The sequence below is a fragment of the Cervus elaphus genome, chromosome 1 (assembly GCF_910594005.1).
Source record: "Cervus elaphus chromosome 1, mCerEla1.1, whole genome shotgun sequence".
Classification (NCBI taxonomy): domain Eukaryota; kingdom Metazoa; phylum Chordata; class Mammalia; order Artiodactyla; family Cervidae; genus Cervus; species Cervus elaphus.
Window position 1 is genome coordinate 62411516 of NC_057815.1, and position 23130 is coordinate 62434645.

The 23130-nt window shown below is 47.7% G+C and overlaps 1 protein-coding gene across 1 annotated transcript; it reads left to right on the plus strand.

Moving 5' to 3' along the window:
- The first annotated feature begins 8497 nt into the window (after window positions 1-8497).
- LOC122702047 (MLV-related proviral Env polyprotein-like) lies at window positions 8498-10318 on the plus strand. Its single transcript, XM_043915561.1, has one exon. The coding sequence runs from the start codon at window positions 8498-8500 to the stop codon at window positions 10316-10318; it is 1821 nt and encodes a 606-aa protein (XP_043771496.1).
- The last annotated feature ends 12812 nt before the right edge of the window (window positions 10319-23130 follow it).

The window sequence follows — 23130 nt, forward strand, 5'->3', positions numbered from 1 at the left end:
ATTGCAGGGCCATGTAAGGAGACGAGGAGTTTATGTGCTACACTCACTCCCCCTCCCCTCACCCACCACCCCTGAGCTCCCTGCACAGGGGGAAATTCAGCAAAGAACTTTTAAAAACCAGGTAAGGGAAGGGGAATTCAGGGTATGTGATCAGTGAGTGTACAATTCTGAGTGGTTGAGGGTGAGGGGACAGGGTGATATTGTTATAGCCACCCTTTCCGGGAAACAGACTCACTCAGAAGGACAATGCAGATAGTGGAGTGCAGTTTATTACGCCGGCGGGCCCAAGGCAGAGTCTCCTCTTAGCCAAGGACCCCGTCCAGCATTTGTGAAAATCTTTTATACCCCATGCGTACATGTCCTAACCCACCACCTACCCCATGTGTACGTGTCCAAACAGTCAATAGTCAATAAGCCCGCAGTTACATTCCAACCAGTTAATAATCGATAAGCCTGTGATTACATCCTGATAAATACGAAAAAAAGTTTATGACCTGTCCGGAGACAAGGGTGATTACGGTATGCTTCCTCTTAGGCAATGAGTAGCCTGGATGTGATCTTCAAGATTCCCCTGTCTGGAGGGGGTCTTATCCTTCCATTGTTGTCCCCACAGGCACTAAGCAGAGAGTTCAGAGTCCGCTAGAGAGGCAGCCGAGCACGGCCAGCACGGACAGGCCTGAGATGGAGTCCAGGCCCTATGAATTCCTTCTTCAATATTACAGGGTTAACATTATCAGTCAAATCATTGCATCAAATACTGCTATCTGGATATATCTAAAGTAGAAGATATGGGGAAAGCCTCTCCTGGGAAGGTCCCTTAGGGTCCTGCTGGGTTACAATCCCCCCTTTTTCTTTGATAATTCTCAATCATGAGGAGAACAAGTTCTGAACAAGAATAAGAATAAAGGTTAAGGTAAGGAGGTTAATCATAAACTTGATAGAGGTACCTACAGGGTTCTGCTGGGTTACAATTTGAATAGACACTGCTGTGAGAATGACTAGGTGTGTCTGAGTCTGACAGCTACTCCATTTTTATATCCAAATGCATTTCTCTTCTAAATGGCCAAAAAAGGCATCACCATTAGTGATTTTAATGCTTTTTTAGACATGAGAAGATGCAAGATTTAGGCTCATAAAAATCTTAAAATTTCAATTTGAGAGCCTGGTTTGCCAGTTTTACCCCTGAGCACAGAGTGCCCCATTCTTAATCTCCATCCTGAAACTCCTTTCAGGGGGTGTTCAAGGTCAGGGGTGTTCAAGGTCAGCAACTGCAGTGGCCCATGATTTAATCCCTGTAGAGTTAGAGAGCAAGTGGCAGTTTTCAGCTGGCAAGGCCCTTTCATATTTATAAATTTGATCCTGGCTTTGGGGGTATTTCATGACCATTTCATCCCGTGGTGCTAGGAATGTTCATTCCCAAATCTGATGAAGATTTCACTGGTAGGCCACTCAATGTGCTGAGCTTCCGTGGTGGCTCGGATGGAAAAGACTCTTCCTGAAATGTGGGAGACCTGGGTTTGATCCCTGGGTCCGGAAGATCCCCTGGAGAAAGGAATGGCAACCCACTCCAGTATTTGCCTGGGAAGGAATATCTCATGACTTAGGGGCCCTCTGAAGCATCCCAGAGCAAGCCGAAGTCAAAAGAAATTTAATTAGAATTTGATAGTGTGTGTGTGTGTGTGTGTTAGTTGCTCAGTCCGACTCTTTGCGACCCCGTAGACTGTAGCCTGCCAGGCTCCTCTGTCCATTGTATTCTCCAGGCAAGAATACTGGAGTGGGTTGCCATGCCCTCCTCCAGCGGATCTTCCCGACCCAATGACCCCAAGTCTCTTACTTCTCCTGCATTGGCAAACAGATTCTTTACCACTAGTGCCACCTGGGGAGCCCAGAATTTGATAGGAAGTTCATCAAAAATATCAAAAAGTTCTAAGAACTTTTGGTCTGGTAGAATCATAGGTCACTTTGAATATTTCAGAACAAAATCAGATCATTGAAAGGCAAGGAAGTTCACACAATATATTATCAAAAGCAGCATTTGAAGTTGAAAGGTCGGGGCATGCCCCCGGGAAAGTGCTACAAGGCAAATTCCGGAGGCTGGCTAAACTTTCAGGGGCTGGCCCCCTGCAGCCTGGTCCAATCAGGTACCAACACAGCCCTCGGACACTGACCACCGCTGTAGCCCGCGCTTTCTTCCTTGTATGAAAAGACCTGGCCTGGACGCCCTGCCCGGACTATAAAACCCCTCCCCACCCCTCATACCTTGCAGACTCCCTTTGTCTCCTCACTCACCAGCCCCCCGGGAGTTCTGCCCGAGAGCGAGAGCGACGCTTAATAAAAAGGCCTTTACCACCGGTCCTTAGAGGCGGCTTTTTCTTTCTCCCGCGGCGTTTTCTAACATCTGGCGCCCCAACGTGGGGCTCGGGTTGAGGGGCCCCCGGCACTCGCCGTTGGGGCCCCCCCTCGAGCTCCACCGCCGCGGTAGCCCCGGACCCAGGCGGCTGACCAACCCCCCGGACGGCAGGATACGGGGTAAGTCCCTTCGGCTTTGGGGCCTGCCTTCCCTGGCGATCACTTCCTAGGGCTCCGTAACCAGTGCGCACTTACTGGGCCCTCCCGGTCACCAGCCGGTGGGGAGACGTCCCCAGCGGCTGAGTAGACCTCCGGCTTCGGCCTCCGGCTTCGGCCTCCGGCTCCGGCCTTCCCGGTCACCAGCTGGTGGGGAGACGTCCCCAGCGGCTGAGTAGACCTCCGGCTTCGGCCTTTCCGGGTCCCTGCGGCCGTGAGGAAGACGTTCCCCGCGACTACACGGACCTCCGGCTCCCCTCGACTCGTCCGAAGACGTTCGGACAGCGGGGGTTGCCTCCACGCCCTGTGGTCGCCATGGGATCGACAGCCTCCAAACCCGATCCCCAATACTCCACCCCCTTAGAGTGCCTGCTAGCTAACCTGCGGACTCTAGGGCTAAAGAGAGATATCCGTCCCAAGCAGCTCACTTTTCTGTGCTCACAGGCCTGGCCTCAGTATTCCCTAGATAATGGCTCACAATGGCCAGCCACAGGGACACTAGACTTTGACGTCCTCCGTGATTTGGATAATTACTGCCGGAGAACGGGAAAATGGTCTGAGGTCCCCTATGTTCAGGCCTTTTGGGCTTTGCGCTCTCGCCCCACCCTGTGCACTACGTGTGCTCCTAGCCAGATCCTACTCACCATGGCCCCCCTGACTCCACCCTCCCGAGCTAAGCCAACCCCTCCCGCTTCTGAGTCCTCTGCTTTCTCTGTTCCCCCAGAAGATCTGGTGGCCCCCCCTCCCTACGCCTCTCCCACGGCCCCCTCCCCTTCCTCTCCGGTTCCTACTCCCTCCCCTTCCACTCCGGCCCCTCCTACCTCTTCCCCCTCCTCTCCGGCCCCTCCTAACCCCTCCCCCTCTAACCCTACTCCAGCCTCTTTTGCTCCTGTTCCCGCCCCTGAGGCTTCACCGCCGGCCCCAGATTCTCCGGCCATTAGCCCTATCTTGTATCCTCCCCTTCCCCCCGTCACTCCCTACTCGTCTCCGGTTAGCTGCCACACTCGCTCCCATAGCAACCCTCCAGGGGCCTCCCCGCCCCCTCCCCCAGCCCCGCTACTCCCTCTGCGGCAAGTGGCCGGAGCCAATGGCCTGGCCCAGGTCCACGTCCCCTTCTCTCTCCAGGACTTAGCACAGATTGAGGCCAAGCTGGGATCCTTTTCCTCCAACCCCACTCAGTACATTAAGCAGTTTACTGGTCTGACCCACGCCTATGCCTTAACATGGCAGGACATATATGTCATCCTGGGATCTACCACCACCCCCGAGGAGAGGCAGGCCATTTGGACGGCAGCCAGGGCTAAGGCCGACCAGCGGCATAGTGCCAACCCCTCCCCCGAGCGCCCCCCGGGAGCTCAGGCAGTTCCTGACACCGACCCTGATTGGAACTACCAGGAAGGGGGTGGCGGCCAGCTGCGGGTACGCTATATGATAGAGTGTCTCCTTGATGGGATGGAAACGTCCTCTCATAAAGTGGTAAACCTCCTCAAACTAGATGAGGTGACTCAGGGGCCCGATGAAAACCCAGCCATGTTTCTTAATCGGCTGACTGAGGCCCTTGTTCAATACACCAGACTGTCCCCTGAGTCCCCCATGGGGGCAGCTACCTTGGCCAATCGTTTTATCTCCCAATCCGCACCTGACATCCGAAAAAAACTGGCCAAGGCTGAGGATGGCCCTCAGACCCCTATTCAAGACCTGGTAAAAATGGCCTTTAAAGTTTATAACGCCCGTGAAGAAACTGCTGAGGCCAGCCGAAAGGCAAGGCTCAAACAAAAGGCCGAATTTCAGGCAAGCCTCCTAAACCAGCAAACCCAGGCCTTGGTAGCAGCCCTCCGGCCGGCGGCGGACTCGGGGCCCCAAAACCCCCCTCCGGGGGCCTGCTTCAAGTGCGGCCAAGAAGGACACTGGGCCAAGATGTGCCCCAATCCGCGGCCTCCTTCCAAGCCATGCCCGTTGTGCAAACAACGAGGACACTGGGCTAGTGACTGTCCCCGGGCCTCTCGGGCTCCGACCTCTAGGGGCCGGAGACCAGAGCGCCCCAGGGAGACCTCCTGCCCTCCTCCGGCCTCGGAACTGCTGAGCTTCAATGATGACTGATGCCGCCCAGACTCGGGGACCCCAATAACCCAAGCCGAGCCTAGGGTAACGCTCCAGGTAGCGGGTAAGTCCATCAACTTTCTAGTTGATACGGGGGCTACCTATTCGGTCCTTTCCTCTTTCGGGGGCACTTTACGTCCTTCCCAGGTTTCGGTTATGGGCATTGACGGCCAACCCTCGTGTCCACTCCAAACCCAACCACTGTTCTGCCAATTAGATTCCTGCCTATTTACCCACTCCTTTTTGGTCATCCCCTCCTGCCCTACTCCTCTCTTGGGAAGAGATATACTCGCTAAGCTGAAGGCCACTCTTCACCTGACTCCAGGATCGGCTCCCACGTCAGGGGCCTTCCTAATGTTACTTGTTGACCCCCCAACCTCTTCTGTTAATCCTGAGGTCTGGGACACCCGAGTCCCGGTGGTGGCTCGGCACCACCCTCCAGTCCTCATCCGGCTAAGAGACCCCACCTGCTTCCCAGCCAGGCCCCAGTTTCCTTTGTCTACTCATAACCTCAGGGGACTAAAGCCCATCATCGACCGTCTCAGAGGACAGGGTCTTTTGATCCCCACGACTTCCCCCTGTAACACACCCATCCTTCCTGTTCGAAAGGCTTCAGGAGACTACCGGCTAGTGCAGGATCTCCGCCTGATCAACGCGGCGGTGGTCCCTGCCCATCCACTTGTCCCTAACCCCTACACTCTCCTTTCTTCCATACCTCCCAAAACCTCTCATTTTACCGTCATTGACCTCAAAGATGCCTTTTTTACCATCCCACTCCACCCCGACTGCCAATTCCTCTTTGCTTTTACCTGGACTGACCCCGACACTCAGCTTACCACCCAGCTCACATGGACTGTACTCCCTCAGGGGTTCAGAGACAGTCCCCATTACTCCGGACAGGCTCTGTCCCGAGACCTGGCCAGATGCTCGCTCCGCCCTAGCACCCTCCTCCAATATGTAGACGACCTGCTCCTTTGCAGCCCCTCAGAAAAAGCCTCCCGACAACATTCTGCAACTCTTCTTAATTTCCTTGGCTCCCAGGGTTACAGAGCCTCACAATCCAAGGCCCAACTGACTCAGACTTCTGTTGTCTATCTAGGCCTCAAAATCACCCCTACCACTAAGGCCCTGACGGCAGATCGGTGTAGCCTCCTCAGGTCCATCTGTCCTCCGGCCAACGGAGACCAGATATTGTCCTTCCTAGGACTGATGGGGTTCTTCCGACACTGGGTCCCAAACTACGCCACCCTGGCCAAACCCCTATATGCCGCTGCTAAAGAGACTCCCACAGGACCACTGTCTTCCCCCACTGAAGTGACTAAGGCCTTCCACGCTTTACGCTCAACCCTATTGGCTGCACCCCCTCTCTTTCTCCCAAATCCCAACTATCCACACCATCTATACACTGATGAAAAGGGAGGGATAGCCTTTGGAGCCCTGGTGCAACCGATTGGCCCCGAACTGCTGCCTGTTGCTTACATATCCAAACAACTTGACCCCACAGCCAGGGGATGGTTCCCCTGCCTGCGGGCACTAGCGGCAGCAGCAACATTGTACGCTGATGCTAAAAAGCTGATTCATGGTCAGCCCCTGACCATCTTCTCACCTCATCGCCTTGGCGATCTTTTAGCCTCTAGATTTCTCTCTGACCTCAGCGAATCCAGGCTCCAGCAGTTTCACCTGGTATTTTTGGACAATCCGCAAGTTTCCGTGAGTCGTTCTCCACAATTAAACCCGCTTTCTTCGTTGCCCTCCCTCCCCCTCTCCTCAGAACCCCCAGCCCACTTATGCTCAGAGGTCCTTGAGTCCCTTATGCAACCACCTCACAACCTGTTTTCCGAACCTCTACCAGATCCAGAGCTAACTTTGTTCGTCGATGGGAGCTCAAAGTGAGATCCTGATGGAAACCGAAGGGCGGCTTATGCTGTGGTAACCACCCGAGAAGTCCTGGAGGCTCAGCCCTTGCCACCCGGGACGACCTCTCAAAAGGCTGAACTAACAGCCCTAACTAGAGCCTTACACCTAGCAAAAGAAAAAAGGGCCAATATTTACACAGACTCCAAATATGCCTTCTTGATTGCCCATTCTCACGCGGCAATCTGGAAAGAGCGGGGCTTCCTGACCACTAAAGGATCCCCCATCTGTAATGCCCCCCACATTATTCGACTGTTAGATGCCTTATCTCTGCCCAAAGAGGTCGCTATCATACACTGCAAAGGACACCAAAATACTCATGACAGTGTCGCTCTGGGTAATAATATGGCAGATCAAGTGGCTCGACAAATCACCTTACAACAAGCCCCCGAGCCCTTGCTGACTTTGAGATCCACCCTCAACCCAGATTATTCCAGCGAAGAAGCCAGAGCCTTGCTGGCACAGGAAGGGGCTCAGAGGCACCCGTCGGGATGGATACTACTCCATAATAAACCGGTGCTTCCTGAGCGCCAGGCTAAGGCCATAATATCCCAAATCCACAATACCCTCCACATCGGGCCAAGGGCTCTCTTTTCCTTTCTCAGCCCTGTCTTTTCTCCCCTACATCTCAGACAGACCATATATGCGGTCCACCGCTCCTGCCTAACCTGTGCTTCCACCTCTCCTCAAGGAGGACTCCGACCCCCACAGGAGACTCACCAGCTAAGGGGACATATGCCCGGGCAGGATTGGCAGATAGACTTCACCCACATGCCCAGACATCGAACCTACCGCTATCTGCTGGTCTTGGTGGATACCTTTTCAGGATGGGTCGAGGCCTTCCCCACCGCCCGAGAGACGGCAGCGGCGGTGACAGAAGTCTTGACGACCCATCTCATTCCCAGATTTGGGTTGCCAAACTCCCTTCAGTCTGACAATGGGCCTGCATTTATCTCACAGATCTCCCAGCAGGTGGCTACGGCTCTGGGCATCGACTGGCATCTCCACATCCCCTATCGGCCCCAATCGTCAGGCAAAGTAGAACGGGTGAACGGCATCATCAAGACGCACCTGACCAAGCTTGCCTCAGAACTGCGGCTATCTTGGGTCGACCTCCTTCCTCTGGCGCTCACTCGCATTCGCACCACACCACACTCCAAAACAGGTTTGACCCCTTTTGAACTGCTCTACGGCAGGCCCTATCTCCTGACTCACCTCCCAGAGGGAGAGGCTCCCCCACTTGCGGGGTACCTCCCCCTCTTCTCCCTCCTACGATCCTTGCTGAGAGAACACGCAAACCGGGTCCTGCCACAACCGACAGACGACGAGGGGCCAACTCAGCCTCTGGCCCCGGGAGATCAGGTACTGCTAAAAACCTTGAGTCCCCGCCTGCTACAACCTCGCTGGACGGGGCCCCATACTGTAATCCTCACCACTCCCACGGCAGCCAAACTGCTGGGACACGAGCCCTGGTATCACCTGACCCGGCTCAAACGAGCTCCCCCGGGTCTCCCAGAGACAGGGGCGGCCCCGGCCCAGGCCCCTCCTCTCAATTACTCCTACCACTCCACCCTCACGGGGCCGACCAAACTGACCATCACCCGAACCCCTCTGTCGTCAATCCCAAAATAATTGGGGGACCACATCCTGATATCCGATGCTGACCTGGCATCACCCGCTGTGGCTGCTAACAATCACAGCTCTGGCCATACTTTTTGCCATTAGATTAGCGGCCGCGGCCCCCCGCAATTGGTCCTCCATTCTTCGACTGTCCCTGGCCCTCACATACCTAGCCATCTGCTTCCTACTCCTGGGGTGCTATTCCCTTGGGACACCCTGACCTGGTTACCGGCTCCATCCCTACGAGACCCACGAGGCTGGTTGTCCGCCACACCCCCTTCACCCCAACCTCAGAACAATGCGGGACTCTCTACTCTGGGTTACTCTGGGGGTACTGGGGGTCCTGGAAAAAGGGGGGCACACCTACCAAAACCCCCACCAGCCTTTTCAAGTCACATGGATCTTAAAAAATGGAGAGACCTACGAAGAGCTAAACCGGACCACAGCTACCCAACCGAAAGATAAGTGGTGGCCGGACTTATATTTTAACCTTACAAAATTAATCGAACAATCAGGATACTCCAAGTGTAGGGTCAGGTCTCTCGGGTTTTATGCCTGCCCGGGACATCAGCGAGAAAACATAAAAACCTGTGGGGGAATGGTGAGCCGCTACTGTAAATCCTGGGGCTGTGTTACTTCCAATGATGGGTATCGGAAGTGGTCGGTGACCAGGCCAGACCTGATCAATATGTCCTTCAAGGGTCCTCTTCCAAAATCAGATTGGCAGGGACGACCCTCCAACCCAGGGCAATGCAGCGACCAGATCCGACTATCATTCACACAGCAGGGACGGACTGAAAATAGATGGATTTCCGGGCTGTCCTGGGGGGTAGTGATATATGATACCTATGGTACGGGAAGCAATAGTGCAACATTGTATGTTCAGCAAGTCCTACAACCCGCCCAGACCCAAGTTATGGGGCCCAACCAGATTATTACACCCCCCCGCCCCTCACCACAAGGGACAAATGCCGCAAATGTTGTGACCTCGCCTACCCCTACCCCCTCTCTTCAGCTAACCCAGACAGACCCACCAGAAACCCAAGAACCCCTGTGGGCCTTGATCAAAGAAACCTACGGGGCCCTTAACCACTCCAATCCTAATGCGACTCAATCCTGCTGGCTTTGCTACACCTCACACCCACCTTACTACGAGGCCGTGGGCTTAAATGCCACCTACAACTTATCCACTCTCTCTAACCCACCACAGTGCTCTTGGGGAGACCGCAAGGTGGGCCTTACCATGAAACAAGTATGGGGTTCGGGGACCTGCTTAGGCACGGTTCCTACAGATAAACAAACCCTGTGTGCCCAGACTGACAATGACACCAACTTCACCGACAAGACCTATGTCATTCCCGAAATCGGGGGGTGGTGGATATGCTCACGGACTGGGCTGACGCCCTGTCTCCATTTGGCTGTCTTCGACCAGAGCAGAGAATTCTGTGTCATGGTAGTAGTAGTACCCAAGATTACATACCACCCAGAGGAGGTCCTCTACAACTTTTGGGACCAAGATACCCCAGCTCCCAGACATAAGAGGGAGCCCGTTACAGCTATTACTCTAGCAACACTGTTCGCCCTGGGGGCGGCCGGAACGGGCACGGGCATTGCTTCCCTGACTACACAACATCAGGGCCTAATCACCCTGAGAGTCGCCATTGATGAAGACATTGCACGAATAGAAAAGTCTATGATGGCCTTGGAAAAATCCCTAACCTCTTTGTCAGAAGTGGTGTTACAGAACAGACGAGGCCTAGACCTGATTTTTTTACAACAAGGGGGCCTCTGTGCAGCCCTCAAAGAAGAGTGTTGCTTTTACGCAGACCATACAGGGGTAGTGAGAGAGTCCATGGCCAAAGTAAGAGAAGGACTAGAGCGCAGAAAGAGGGAACGGGAAGCCCAGCAAGGTTGGTTCGAATCATGGTTCCAAAACTCCCCCTGGCTGACCACCCTGCTCTCGACCTTAATGGGACCACTCATAATCCTCTTGTTGCTCTTAACTTTCGGGCCCTGTCTCTTAAATAAGCTCTTGGCCTTCGTCAAACAGCGGCTCAACACGGTTCAGCTGATGGTATTGCGACAGCAGTACCAAGGGCTTCCAACGGACACTCTGTGACAAAATTAACGGCAGACGCTCCCTGTCATCCCGGCCACACCCTACCCCTCGCCGCCCCCGTTCAGCAGGAAGAAGCCAGAGAGAACCGGCGCCCCTTGTCCTATAACTAAAAGGCCGGGATGAAAGGTCGGGGCATGCCCCCGGGAAAGTGCTACAAGGCAAATTCCGGAGGCTGGCTAAACTTTCAGGGGCTGGCCCCCTGCAGCCTGGTCCAATCAGGTACCAACACAGCCCTCGGACACTGACCACCGCTGTAGCCCGCGCTTTCTTCCTTATATGAAAAGACCTGGCCTGGACGCCTGCCCGGACTATAAAACCCCTCCCCACCCCTCATACCTTGCAGACTCCCTTTGTCTCCTCACTCACCAGCCCCCCGGGAGTTCTGCCCGAGAGCGAGAGCGACGCTTAATAAAAAGGCCTTTACCACCGGTCCTTAGAGGCGGCTTTTTCTTTCTCCCGCGGCGTTTTCTAACAGAAGTAAACTTGTTCTTTTAGCAGAAAGGAGCAAAATCTAGTCCTGTACCAGTCTACTTTTAATAACAAAATCCATTTACCCAATTAAATTTAATCTAAAATAAACCTGATCATGCATAAAACTTCTTTTTTCTCAAAATATGTAACCCACTTTCCTACTATATAGTGAAATATTTTATTATATCTAGCAACTTTAATTACATATTTAAATTAGAATCCCCAACTTTTAGACATCTTAATTTCTAATGAAAACCGAGAGGGCAAGTAATTTTTACTAAAATCTGGAGATATTATTTTAGGTAATTTTCAGAACATAATTATTCCTATAGTTTAACTGACTCAAAAATTTTAGCACACCAAGTTATTTTCCTCACTGACAGATTTGCAACAGATATCATAAGATTTCATTTAACTTCTACTAAACCTAGGCTCAGTGAAAATGTTATTTTGTGAAATCATGAAAGTTGATGATGCTAAAGACCTAATTAATTAATTAGACCAAATTAATTAAGTCAACAAACTAATCTTAATACCAAGTATCAACAATATAGTATTTCTCCTTCCATGTGAACTTGAAACTCATTTTGTCTAACTTTTTAAATATTTGAATTGTAAGTGCTTAAAGTTCTAGGTGTCCAATACTTCGGTTACCTGATGCGAAGAGACAACTAATTGGAAAAGACTCCTGATGCTGGGAAAGATTGAAGACAGGAGGAGAAGGGGACAACAGAGGACGAGATGGTTGGATGGCATCACCGACTCAAGGGACCTGAGTTTGAGCAAACTCCAGGAGACAGTGAAGGACAAGGAAGCCTGGCGTGCTGCAGTCCATGGGGTCGCAAAGAGTCAGACAGAACTGAGCGACTGAATAACAACAAAGTCCTATACGGCTCAGTAGTAAAGAATCTGCCTGCAACACAGGAGATGCAGGTTAGGAAATGGCAACCCGTTCCAGTCTCCTTGCCTGGGAAATTCCAAGGACAAAGGAGCCTGGCAGGCTACAGCCCATGGAGTCACAAGAGTCGGACACAACTTAGTGACTAACCAACAACAATATAAATTTACTAGCTTACAAAGAATAGTTGGAATACATTAAATTTTCTTGCTTAGATAATTATGGTTTTACTGTTTTTTCTTGATGATCTCTTATGAAACTTATGTAAAGTTTGGTTGAGGGAGCATTCCCAGCAGTTTTGAGGGGTTTTTTTTTTTTTTTAATGTTATTTCTGCATCCCTTTTTCTTCAGTTCCTAGCAACACAGATAAGCTCCAGAGGGCCTAGGTAGATCATTTACATCTCAAAGGCCCAGGAGGATAAAATGCACATTTTTTTCTGCTTATACGAAACCCAGCCATCTTGAGGGATATTCAGGGAACTCTTTTTTTCCAGTTTCCAAATATTCACCTCAGTTTAAAAAAAAAAAGAAAAACAAGTAACAGTAATAGACAATAATACATATCATCTGCTCACACTCTCAAGCCACTCTTAACAGAACCAGGAAGAAAGTAAGGGATTTGGACTCAGGTACTGAGACATCCATTCACACACAATACCACATCCAACCCCCACCCTCCCCACCCCCTGCAAGATAAAAGCAATTGCAAAAGATCCATTCTGATACAATAGACAAGCCATTAGAGGCCTTTGCCCTGCAGATCTCAGGGAGCACTAAGGCATTTTTTTCATTTAGGGAGCATAGCTAAAGGGTCTCTTAAATTTGCAAAAGTACCCCAAGGGACTGTAAGATGACCAGAGCTCTGATCATCCACACTTAATTATTCATGGTCACCATTAGCAAATATCAAGCAATTCAGAATGATTGTTCAGGGTCAGAGTTGCTTAGTCCTAAAAAAGGAAAATTCCCAACAAATGCCCAGTCAGTCCAAAAAGGGACAACCCCAATGAATGCCCTATCAGAGATGAAGCTGCAGAATGACCAAGGCTAGTTCAAAAAGGAAACCAAAGTTCCATTGATGTAGGAAATAGATGAGCTACAGGTTAGACATTTACAACTAACCTCCTGTTGCATTTCCTGGGACAAGAGATAGATGGGCTCCAGTTAAGAAATTTATAATTAGCCTCCTGTTTGCTCTCCAACCTCACATATGCAGATGACACCACCCTTATGGCAGAAAGTGAAGAGGAACTAAAGAGCCTCTTGATGAAAGTGAAAGAGGAGAGTGAAAAAGCTGGCTTAAAGCTCAACATTCAGAAAACTAAGATCATGGCATCTGGTCCCATCACTTCATGGCAAATAGATGGGGAAACAGTGGAAACAGTGGCTGACTTTATTTTTCTGGGCTCCAAAAATCACTGCAGGTGGTGATTGCAGCCATGAAATTAAAAGATGCTTACTCCTTGGAAGGAAGTTATGACCACCTAGATAGCATATTAAAAAGCAGAGACATTACTTTGCCAACAAGGTCTGTCTAGTCAAGGCTATGGTTTTCCTAGTTGTTATGTATGGATGTGAGAGTTGGACTGTGAAGAAAGCTGAGCGCCGAAGAATTGATGCTTTTGAACTGTGGAGTTGGAGAAGACTCTTGAGAGTCCCTTGGACTGCAAGGAGATCCAACCAGTCCATCCTAAAGGAGATCAGTCCTGGGTGTTCATTGGAAGGACTGATGCTGAAGCTAATGGAGAAGGAATTCATAGGGCCTGGACTCCATCTGAGGCCTGTCTGTGCTGATCGTGCTCAGCCGCCTCTCCAATGGACTCTGAACTCTCTGCTTAGTGCCTGTGGGAACGACAATGGAAGGATAAGACTCCCCACCGGACAGGAGAACCTTGAAGATCTATCCAGGTTACTCATCGCCTAAGAGAAAACATACTCTAATCACCCCTGCCTCCGGACAGTCTCTATCGGAATGTAACCACAGGCTTATCAGTTATTAACTGGTTGGAATGTAACTGCGGGCTTATTGATTATTAACTGTTTGATCACATAACACATGAATGATGGGGTTATTGTGATTGTATTTACCCTTCCTTTGTAAGTCTCAAGGAATTTGGGGTGGTGGGTTCAGACATGTACACATGGGGTATGAAAGGTTTTCACAAATGCTGGTAGGGGTCCTTGGCTAAGAGGAGACTCTGCCTTGGGCCCGCCGGTGTAATAAACTGTACTCCACTATCTGCATTGTCCTTCTGAGTGAGTTTGTTTCCCGGAACACGTGGCTATAACACTGAAACTCCAATACTTTGGCCACCTCATACAAAGAGTTGACTCATTGGAAAAGACCCTGATGCTGGGAGGGATTGGGGGCGGGAGGAGAAGGGGACGACAGATGAGATGGCTAGATGGAATCACCGACTGTATAGATGTGAGTTTGAGTAAACTCTGGGAGTTGGTGATGGACAGGGAGGCCTGGCGTGCTGCGATTCATGGGTTCGCAAAGAGTTGGACACGACTGAGCGACTGAACTGAACTTGCTCTCTGAAAGGTCGGGGCATGCCCCCGGGAAAGTGCTGCAAGGCAAATTCTGGAGGCTGGCTAAACTTCCAGGGGCTGGCCCCCTGCAGCCTGGTCCAATCAGGTACCAACATAAAGCCCTCGGACACTGACCACCGCTGTAGCCCGCGCTTTCTTCCTTATATGAAAACACCTGGCCTGGATGCCTGCCCGGACTATAAAACCCCTCCCCACCCCTCATTCCTTGCAGACTCCCTTTGTCTCTTCACTCACCAGCCCCTGGGAGTTCTGCCCGAGAGCGACGCTTAATAAAAGGCCTTTACCACCGGTCCTTAGAGGCGGCTTTTTTCCTCCCGCGGCGTTTTTCCTAACACTCTCCAAAATGGAAGTAACAACAGAAGCAGCAGCTGGAGCGACACACCCCCAAGGACAACTAATATGGACCAAAGCTCCAGACATTTCTCATTTCCAAACAGCCTCATGAGGTGGGTGGTCAGCAGTTGTTGCAGACGGTCCCTCTCAGATCCCTGAAGAGAAATGGGCTCCAGTAGCTGCTGGGAGCTCAGAAAAGGGACAGCTGCAGTGCCCGGGGTCGACCTGCCACAGAGACGGATTCCTAGGCTGACTTGCAAAACTCGTTAGTGCAAGGCACTGTGAGCCTGATGCACAGTGAGGATAAACACACCAAAATGCTACAGTTTGGAGCAAAAAAAAGATTTATTGCAGAGCCATGCAAGGAGACTGGGGTGGCTAAAACCCTAAAAATCCTCGAGCTCCCCACAGAGTTTCAGCAAAGCGCTATTAAGAACCAGGTAAGAAAAGGGGTGATGCAGGGTAGGGGATCAGCAAGTGCAGAATTCTCTGATTGGCTGATGGTGGGGACCAGGGTGGTGTCACAGGGGTTAACTTTAGCAGTACTTAGGCTCCAATAGGTCTGGGGCTATATGCTTATGGTCTTAAGTAGTTAATGTCTTCTGTTTGGTGAGGGGTTTTCACATCAGTAAAACAATGCAGGAAATGTGCCTTTGATACTATTATCTAAGTACTTAGAGAGTAGCTAAAGCAGAGAACAGGGGAGGGGTCTGTCCAAGGAAAGCCCCCTAGAGTCCTGTAGATTACAGTTTCTCAGAATTATCTGAAATTACTGTCTCCTGGGCTACAGTCCTCCTTTTGTCCCAAATAAAACTTGACTCGTAACTATCACCTTGTGCATTTCTTTTTAGGCAACAATTCCTTTTGGGTCTTTTGAGCCTATGAAACCACAAAGGAATGAAGGAACTCTGGCAGAGTGAGGAAAGATGTCTGTCTTCAGAACCTAGAAATCTTGAGAGAAAAAAAAAAAACAACTTTTACAGGCTCTTAGTGAAAGTGTTCGTTTTTCAGTGGTGTCCAACGCTTTGTGACCCAACCGCATGGACTGTAGCCTGCCAGGATCCTCTGTCCATGGATTTCCCCAGGCAAGAATACGGGGGTGGGTAGCCATTTCCTTCTCCAGGGGAATCTTCCTGACTCAAGGATTGAACCTGGGTCTCCCACATTGCAGGCAGATTCTTTACTATCTGAACCACCAAGGAAGCCCTTTATAAGCTTTTAGGGATGGTATATATTGGCAGAGGGGTCAGAAAAAGACATTGAATAAGCTAAATTTTTAAAACTTCAGTGCTCAGATATCTGTCAAAATAACATATATTAAAAGATTAAGAAATACTTTCTGGAATAAACTGCAGCAATAAATGGGAGTATTCCTTTGGGAACAGCCTCATAGGGTTGGATTAAAGCAAAAACGTTCTTGGTGCATAAAGCAGTTGGATCCTATACATCAGGCAATAGGTTGCAGAAATGCTTTAAAATTTCATATTGATTGATATGTGGGAAAGCAAAATTTCTACCCAAAATATGCCTGCTGAGCTGATTATTTATTAAAAAAACAAAAAACACTGCAGACATAGTACAATCTCTGAAAATTGGGTAAAAGTTATTTTGCAGGGAGGAAGCCAATTTTGACTCCATGTTGGAAACTGGTTTTTTTTTTACTTGCTTTTATTATTATAATTGTATTCAATGGCTTGCCTGAAGGACCCTGCCCCTCTGCTTGACTGTAAGCTAAAGTGCCTTTGTTCAGCTCATGGAGATAACTTGTCCCTGCCCACCTGTGAATAGAAGAGATTAACACACCCCTTCAGAAGACTGGGCATTCCCTTGGAGATGATTTGCAAGACTGAAGACTTTTCTTTTCTTCCTCTCTGCATCTCCTTCTTTATTCTGCCTTTTGACTTTAGTTCCTCATTGCTTCTTTCTCTCTGATGTATAAAAGAATCTGGCATCCAGACCCCCAATAAGATGGTTATTTTGAGACACTAGCCTGCCATCTTCTCAGTCTGCTGGCTCCCCAATTAAAGTCTCTTTCTTGCCTCAACACCTTGTCTCTCAGATTCGTTGGCCTGGAGCACAGCAAGCAGAGTGAGCTTGGAACAGTTGCACTTCTGGAAGAGATACAGTCCATTTGTAAAGGTATCTTTGACTCTGTATGAGAAGAGGAGGATGAGAGAATCTCTGGAAACTCTTATCAATAGACAAGGCTAGGACCTATATCTGCATAACAATTTTTGCTGCTGTTGAGTTGCTAAATCACATCTGACTCGTTTTGACCCCTTGGACTGCAGCATTCCACGCCTCCCTGCCCCTCATCATCTCCTGGAGTTCACCCAAGTTCATGTCCATTGACTCTGTGATGCTATCTAACCATCTCATCCTCTGCCCCATAATCATTTTTGAACTTGTCTTTTAATCTTGTTTACTGTGCTTTCCCTGTAACCTATTAACAGACCCCTGGTAATCTTTCTTTGTCTTTAACTGCAGAGATATTTAAGGTGATGGCTTATGCCATTTCTATGAATTACTCAGTTTTCTCTGTGTGTCTCATATATACAGGAAGTATGCATGTTCTTAAACTTCTGTTTGTTTCCCCCTGTTAATCTGTCTTTTATTACAGAGGAGGTTTTGTCAAGAACCAAGAAGGATAAAGGAAAAATCATTTTATTCCCCTACAGTTGTTTGGATAGACTATCTCATCAGTTTGTTTTATAACATTGCTAAGTGGTAAAACTTTCTTGTGCTTTCTCTAATCTTGCAGTTGAAAAGCTCAAATCTTGCTATTTCTGTCCTCCGTCAGAAAACGAAAATTGGTACTCAGCAATCTCCAAGTGACTGAAGGTCATAATAGATGTTATCTTAACTGATATGAAGACTAACATATTGGGGAGGCAGAAGAGAACAGGAAGGGAAGAAGTCCCAGATGATGGAAGCCAAAATCTGTGCAGATTCATTACTATCCTCTCTCTATACTCAGAGGTCCAGCAGTTTTTTCATCATTAATAAATATTTTCTTTGGTGCCCTTCCTCCCAAACTAGTGTTACCCATAAAAAGTTTCCTTCAGTAATCAGTGCCTTGACACAACTTTTATGCTTTTGTAGACTGTGATCTTCCAAGCTCAGTCAACCCTATTCTTCCTTCACTTTTCTCTTTAGTAATGAACCAGAGCAGAACACTGTGGGCACCATGTGGGTACAAATCCTTTTCATGTCCCTGTTTCTTGTTTGTAGGAAACGGACTTCATGCAGCCTCATAAGACCTTCCCTGAGTTCCAAAAGGCAGATTCAAGCAGTTGCTAACAAGAACAGTGAGAGACTGAAGAAACAAAGGAGAAATCAAGAAACAATAGTGTGATGATAAAGCAGGATTTTGGTTCTTCATCAAGGGAGAAACATGACAATACCATTGAGTTGTTCTGCAGAACTAAGGCCCTTACCCAGGTGGAGGATGATAACGTCATGCTAAGCATGAGTCCTGAAACACTTCCCTCATCACCAATAAATCTGTGATTTATTGAGCAGAACAAAGTCTGCACACAGTGGAAGATAGCAAAAACTCTGACCCTTTTCTCAAATTACTAACTGCAACTAAATCTTTCTCCCTTTAAAAACTTTTATGGTCAAGTAGAATGTTCAGAGCTAGTTCTTAGATGCGAGTCTAGTCACCTCCCCAGATGGTCAGCCTCCACAATAAAGCAAACTTTCCTGTCCATGCAACACTTGTCTCTTGAGTACTGGCTTTTAATCAGAGAGCAACCAAACCTGAGTTCAGTAACAGTAATACATACATGCTTGTCCAGTTCATAGAAATAACTCTCCCTGTTTAGTCTTACTTTCTATCCCATTTTTCTGGTATTCTATGACTATGTTATTTTACCTGTGTCTTCTTGTCAGTGCCTTCAGCTTTCTTACCCTGCTGAGTAGGATTTATATAGGTTCCTACAAGTCCTCAAGGAGCTGAATAGCATCTCTGTTTATAGGAACCCAAGGGAAAAAAGAAAAGATTTGTGTGGCATAAACTGCTCTGTACCATCTCTAGGTAAGAAACACGGAGAAGTACACAAAGATTTCAAGTTGATTCTCTGTGGACGACCTGAGCAAAATCCAAACCAAAACCAAAGCAAACAAGCAAACAAAAAAGATTTATGTAACTGCTTTCTCTAGTCATGTTTTTGACAGACAATTCCTGGATTTCTTTTAAAAGATAAAAATTATTGGGAGGGAATTCTCTTTATGAAGTATTTATCATATAAAAGTCTGGGAAGTAGAAACTTTCCAGAAATTCTATCACATGCTGTGTCTTTGTTGTTTTTTGCTTATTTGTCACTAACTGTAAAGATAAATAAACTAAGAGTCAGTGGAGTATAATGATAAAAGGTGAGATTAAGAATCAGCTAACCCGTTATTCTATACTAGAAAAAAATCAGAATTTTTCTTTACAAAATGGACTTGTTTTCAAACAATTTTATACCCTTCTCTGCAATATAATTAGTGAAACTTTTTAAAAGAAATTATAAATATTGCTTTTTTCTCCCTAAGTGGTTGTGAGTTAGGCAAATTTCAATTCAAAATCTAACTTGAATGCTCGCTAATTATATGACTTTGGGCTGGTTTGACTTAATTTTATTTTCGCTTTGTCAAGGATAATAATTGCACTTGGGAAGTGCTTAAGAAACTTCTCAAGACATTTCATGGCCTAAATAATCATTGGTTGCCTGTATGAGCAGACTTTCTCTCTGTTATCCTCTGATCCACCAGTCCCTGCTTTACTTACACTCTACACACGACTGATCTTCCCTCTTAAACTGAGAGCCTAATCAGCAAAAACCTGTGTACTTCCTTCCCCCTGGCCCTGGCTAGTGATTATTCTAATCCTTAGATCAGAATGACTCCACCATGCTAGTTTTTCAAAGGGAAGATTTTACCCCATGAAGGTCCTTAGCCCCTCTGCTGGTTTCCCTGGTAACCGAGAAACCAATATTAGGGGTGCTCTATCTTTAAGGCTTCCCTGATAGCTCAGCTGGTAAAGAATCCGCCTGCAATGCAGGGGATCCCGGTTCGAATCCTGGGTCTGGAAGATTTGTTGGAGAAGGGACTGGCTACCCACTCCAGTATTCTTGGGCTTCCCTAGTGGCTCAGTTGGTAAGAATCCACCTGCAATGTAGGAAACCTGGATTAGATCCCTGGGTTGGAAAGATCCCCTGGAGAAGGGAACGTCTACCCACTCTAGTAGTTTAGCCTGGAGAATTCCATGGACTGTATACTCCATGGGGTCGCAAAGAGTCAGACACACTTCACTTTCACCCCTCAGACAGCTTCCCTAGCTCCTCAACACTGCTGTTGGCAGTTCTATCCAACAGCAAGACTGCTGCTGTGTTCTGTCCTCTATCTGATGCAGACAGTGGGCATTGCTCCAGGACCTCGCTTTACACACATAAGGTTTCCTCTGTCCATTAAACATGTCTCTGTCATTGACTTTGGGCTTTCTCTGGTCTTGAGATTCGGCAGGTACAGGGCTTGTAGGCTGGAGGATGCAGCCCAATGGTGCTGTAATACTAATTGTTATTATATTGCTATTACCATCCAAACTACAAACACTCAGATATTTTAAATAGCTTTTTTTTTGAAGTTATCTTTTTATCAAATCTTTAGGCACTGGGTCAGGATGTTTAATAAGTAAAGAAAATTAGATGATTAGAATGACGTTTTACACTGCTGTGTTCAAAGTGGATAAACAAAGACCTATCATATAGCACATGGAACTCTACTCAATGCTATATGCCAGCCTAGATGAGAGAGGGTTTTGAGGGAGAGCGGATACGTGTATACGTATGGCTGAGTCCCTTCCCTGTTCACCTGAAGTTATCACACACTGTGATACAAGAAGAATGGATTAGTGACAGGGTAAAAATAGCTCTTCGTAATTTTCTGGTTCTGTCTCTTTATCACCTTGCTGAATGTTTTGAGTATTTTTGCCATTTTGATTCTGCTAGAGGATCTCCTATTAGCATCTCTTGTAAGGAAGGTCTAGGGTTCATCTACTCTCTCAGCTTTTGCTTGTTGGGTAAGTATTTCCCTGCCATATCTGAATAGCTCTGCTGGATAGAGTATTCTTGAGTGACAAGTTTTATCTTTGAGTATTTTGAAAATGTCATTCTACTGCCTCCTAGCCTGTTGGGTTTCTGCTGAAAATATGCTGATGGTCCAATAGGAACTCCTTTGTAGGTTACCATCCCTTTTGCCCTGGCTGCCTTTAAAATTCTTTCTTTGTATTTAATTTTGACAATTTTATTATCTTGTCCTGGAAAAGATCTTTTTGCAATGGGATCTTTAGATGTTCTCTTAACTTCATGGACTTGTATATCAAATTCCTACCCCCAGTTTGGGAACTTCACAGCTATTATTTCTTAAATAATATTTCTTCTCCCTTTTCCCTCTCTTCTCCTAATGGGATACCCATGATGCTAATGGTGCCCTTTCTAAAACTTTCCAGTAATTCTTGTAAGATTTCCTCATTTTTTTCTATATCTTATTTCTCTTTCCTCATCTACTTGTATCACTCCTAGATTTCTATTTATGAGCTCACTAATTCTCTCTTCCCAAAATGCTTCATCCCATTTAGTGTGTTCTTTGACTCTAGAATTTCTGTTTGGCTCTTCTTTAGTGTTTCGGTCTCTTTGGTAAAGTATTCCTTCAGGTTCTTTAATTTTATTCCTCAGCTCATTAAACTACCTTTCTGAGTTTTCTTGTATCTCTTTGAATTTCTTCATGACAGTTATTTTGAATTCTCTAACAGTTCGATCACACGATTCTATTCTATTTATTTATTTATTTGTTTTTGGCCATGCTGAATCTTCCTTGTGGTGCTCGGACCCTTTGCTGTGGTATCTGGGCTTTTTCTAGTTGCAATAGTCAAGCACTTCTTTTGTCTTGGAGCATGGGTTCTACAGCAGGCAAGCTCAGTAGTTGTGGCACATGGGCTCAGGTGCTTCCAGACATAATTTCCTAGTTCCCTGATGAGCCCAGGGGTTGAACCTGGAACCCCTGAATTAGAAGTTAGATTCTTACCCACTGGACTACCAGTTATTTTAAATTTGGCATCTAGAAAATTATCTTTTTCTTTTCCTGGTGTAGTGTTACTGTAGTTCTTCATATTGTTTGATACATTTTTCCTCTGCTTGCACTTTTGAAATTCAATGACAGATTCAAGATAGTCTATTTCCTTTTATTTGCCGGTAGGTGGCAACATCACATAAGCTTTTGGCTTCTAGTATCTGCGGTTACCTCTGGATGTATTTGACAGTTGGCACTTTCCAGCTTCCACCATCTCTGTAAGAGGTGGGGCTGTTCCACACTTTCATTGCTCCATCTCGTGACAGCAGTGTCATTGCTGCCTTGTTTGTGCAAGAGTTGCTGTCTTCATCAGGATGGCAGGCTCTTTCCTTACATCCGAGATCCCTTGAAACAGGTTCCATTGTGGGGGAGATGGGGAGAGCTGGAAGGACCTGAACTGAGCTGGACTGAGCAGCCCATCCATCCCCACCCTGACCTTTGTTATAAGGTTCGAGGGCCCCGCCACTGTGGACGAGGGTGCAGGAGCTGGGGTGGTCTGTGCCTCTGCAGCAGGAAGGGTGAGGGGGTGGGCCTGCTCTTCATGGACACTACTGTCGGATCTCTTTGGAAGCAGGGTTTGTGTACCCATGCATGCCAGAGTCATATGTGCTTCCCCGCCTGCTGCTGCTGGCTCCTCTGGAGCAGTGGGCTCAGCTTCCACAGTCAGAAGCCTGGGATCTCAGGCCCCATCCCCACCATTTCCTTGGTTCCACCTACTGTGTGTACCAGGCCACCCATCTTTCATGTTCAGAATTCTTCAGTGTCACACTGTTGGATGGAGGCCCCTTTGTTGAGCTGTGAATGTTTTAATGGTTGTAGATTGAAGGAGAGAGAGAGAAAGATAGTTTTCCACATGGCTACGTTTCTGACCCACAAGCAAATTTGGAGCATTTCCATCACTTGAAAACGAGTCTAATACTATGACAGTCATCCTCATTCTAACCTGAGCCTTATATGATCACCCATCTTCTTCACACTTTTATAGATTTCCTTTTTGATCAATTCATAAAAATGAAAACCTTAATACATGATCTTTGCAGTCTGGATTCTTTCACTTGGCATACTGTTATCTAGTCTGCTCTTTTCCCCCATGGCCAAAGCACATCCACAGAGCCCACTGCTGCTCACAGATTTTATACCTGCTTACCTCTGTTTTAGAAAAGGCAGAGGAACCAGAGATCAAATTGCCAACATCCGCTGGATCATCAGAAAAGCAAGAGAGTTACAGAAAAACATCTATTTCTGCTTTATTGACTATGCCAAAGCTTTTGACTATGTGGATCACAATAAACTGTGGAAAATTCTGAAGGAGATGGGAATACCACACCACCTGACCTGCCTCTTGAGAAATCTGTATGCAGGTCAGGAAGCAATAGTTAGAACTGAACATGGAACAACAGACTGGTTCCAAATAGGAAAAGGACTATGTCAAGGCTGTATA